The sequence below is a fragment of the Oncorhynchus nerka genome, linkage group LG6, assembly GCF_034236695.1.
Source record: "Oncorhynchus nerka isolate Pitt River linkage group LG6, Oner_Uvic_2.0, whole genome shotgun sequence".
NCBI classification, from domain to species: domain Eukaryota; kingdom Metazoa; phylum Chordata; class Actinopteri; order Salmoniformes; family Salmonidae; genus Oncorhynchus; species Oncorhynchus nerka.
In genome coordinates, this window is record NC_088401.1 from 7965557 (window position 1) to 7968684 (window position 3128).

At 40.5% G+C, this 3128-nt stretch overlaps 1 protein-coding gene across 1 annotated transcript; it reads right to left on the bottom strand.

Annotated features, from left to right (window-relative positions):
• Positions 1 to 351: 351 nt before the first annotated feature.
• On the bottom strand, positions 352 to 2612 carry LOC115126207 (nuclear factor 7, brain-like). Its single transcript, XM_029655818.2, has one exon. The coding sequence runs from the start codon at positions 2577 to 2579 to the stop codon at positions 1569 to 1571; it is 1011 nt and encodes a 336-aa protein (XP_029511678.1). The 5' UTR covers positions 2580 to 2612; the 3' UTR covers positions 352 to 1568.
• Positions 2613 to 3128: the final 516 nt, after the last annotated feature.

Consider the following 3128-nt stretch of genomic DNA (forward strand, 5'->3'; position numbering starts at 1 on the left):
GGAACACTGGTCACTTTAATAATGGAACACAGGTCACTTTAACAATGGTCACTTTAATAATGGAACACTGGTCCCTTTAATAATGGAACACTGGTCACTTTAATAATGGAACACTGGTCACTTTAATAATGGAACACTGGTCACTTTAATAATGGAACACTGGTCACTTTAATAATGGAACACTGGTCACTTTAATAATGGAACACTGGTCACTTTAATAATGGAACACTAGTCACTTTAATAATGGAACACTGGTCACTTTAATAATGGAACACAGGTCACTTTAATAATGGAACACTGGTCACTTTAATAATGGAACACTGGTCACTTTAATAATGGAACTCTAGTCACTTTAATAATGGAACACTGGTCACTTTAATAATGGAACACCGGTCACTTTAATAATGGAACACAGGTCACTTTAATAATGGAACACAGGTCACTTTAATAATGGAACACTGGTCCCTTTAATAATGGAACACTGGTCCCTTTAATAATGGAACACTGGTCACTTTAATAATGGAACACTGGTCACTTTAACAATGGAACACAGGTCACTTTAATAATGGAACACAGGTCACTTTAACAATGGAACACTGGTCACTTTAATAATGGAACTCTAGTCACTTTAATAATGGAACTCTAGTCACTTTAATAATGGAACTCTAGTCACTTTAATAATGGAACTCTAGTCACTTTAATAATGTTTACATGCTGTTTTATCTACTTACTATGTATGTAATGTGTTCTAGTCAAGGCCTATCCTATTTAACTATTGCTGTACATACAGTATACTATTATGTCCATGTTTTCTTCAGATATACTACATATTCTATTCCTCAACTGTCCACAATGTCTGTACATCACATATATATATATATATATATATATATATATTTATACACTTCGGCAACTCGACATTGCTCTTTATTTCTTAATTCCATTATTTTACTTTAAGATTTGTGAATATTTTTTGTGAATTGTTAGATATTACTGCACTGTTGGAGCTAGGAACACAAGTAATTCGCCACGCCCACAATAACCTCTGCTAAATATGTGTATGAGACCAATAGAATGTGATTTTATGTCACAATCAAACCAGAAACATAGCACTTTTTCTGCAAGGACATTTTAGTTTTGATGTGATTTGATTGGTGTGAAGCCATATCCAAACTGGCCTCCCTTGTTATTTTTTTGCTGCACCAGAACCACCCATAGTTGAGCTCAGCTCAACGCTGATAATTTCATCATTTTATTATCAACTGAGGCGGAATGCTCTGCGACAACATGTCATACTCATTTTGACCAGACAGCATCAGATACATGAGCTACACATACTGAGACAGAGGGGCGCTGTTTCTTCTCTGACGATTTAGAGGACAATTAAGAAAACACAAGACAAAAGAACAATCTGAGAAACTAAAAATATTTTGTTGGGCTACACTGGCATGGAATCGTCCAAATGTCAGAGTAGTTAACCATATTAATCATCTTCACATACGAATGCAATACAGAGTTTCAGTGGATCCTCATTTTTTGTCAAAGTGAAAGTAGTTTCTGAACTGTAATCAAAAGGGGACACAACGTTCATCAGCCCATTCTAATTGATAGAATTTCCATTTAAGGCTTTTCTCAATGCCCTCCCAGTCTATAAAACCCACGAGGGTGTCAGGATCTTCATAGCCCTCAAATTGTCTTGGTCTTAGGAACCTGGATAAGCTGCGTACACTGTAGATGTCTGGACAAACCTGCCTTGTATCACACGTAGCGCGACCCTTCTCTGTCCACCACTGAAGGAACTTCCTGGGGTCAGTGATGTCCAGTCCAGACTGAAGCGAGGTCTCTCGCTTTTTCACATCTGTCTCGTGTCTCTTTATTTCAGTCAGATGTTTCTCCATTTTGATATTGACAAGACCATCCCTCCTGTCTATCTCTCTCATCGCCTCCTGTTCTCTTTGCTTCAGCTTGTTGATTACTTCCTCAAACACGGTCCTGATGTTTTCCTTGACTTGGCTGGATTTCTCTCCTCTCTTAGAGATGTTTCTTTGTTGACTTTCTCTTTTATGTTGCGCTTTGTTCAAGTCTTCCTTCAGTATACCCAATGCTGTGACCACTTCTGTCATCAGATCCTCCTGTGCCTCTCTCACAGGTCTGAATGTGTGTCCTCTGTGGTCTCTCCCTTCCTTACAGACCAGGCAGATCAGCTTCCTGTCTGTCACACAGAACAGCTTCATAGCTTCTCCGTGCTCAAGACACTCATCTCCTTTCTCAGCTGTAGATCTTTGTCCTCCCGTGTTCTCCTGTCTACTCTGCCCCAGTCTCAGCTGGTCCGCCATGTTCCTAACCAGTCTGTTGATCTGGAAGTTTCTCTCCATGATCGGAGCTCTACACTCAGGGCAGCAGGGTGGGAGTCCAGCCTCCCGGCTCTGTTCAAGACATCTCTTACAGAAGGTGTGCTGGCAGCTGAGAGACACAGGGTTATTGAAGATCTCTGTACAGATGGCGCAGTAGAGGGGGTCGGTGAGGGTAGAGGAAGATGTAGCCATTCTGGAGCTGACTGTGTCACGTTCACTGTTCATAGAAAGAGAATGAGAGAGAGAAAGAGAAAGTGAAAGTGTGTGCTTTAGATAGAGCCTTTATGACTACGCCCTCTGTTTGCCTTAGGGGGTGGACACTTTAAAGACACAGTCAAGATAATATTTGATTTGATGCCCTTAATAAACATCTGACAAATGCATTTCTCTTATCTTAAGGGACTTAGAATCATTCAGATATAAGCAAGATGCACAAAACATTTTTCACTTCTGAAATTAAATGTTAATTTTACCAAAGGGAGATGAAATGGTATGAAGTGGCAAATGACAACAAAGTGGTAAGAACATAAATTAAACATTTATCTTTCTGTTGAAGAATGTACTTTGACCGTATTGTACTGAGACAATAACGTACTGCGTCTATACTGTACTATGAATGTATTGCCAACCTAAAACCAGAGGACTGGGTCCTCTCCTGATGCCAGAGGGCTCGGTCCTCTCCTGAAGCCAGAGGGCTGGGACCTCTCCTGATGCCAGAGGGCTCGGTCCTCTCCTGATGCCAGAGGGCTCGGTCCTCTCCTGATGCCAGAGGGC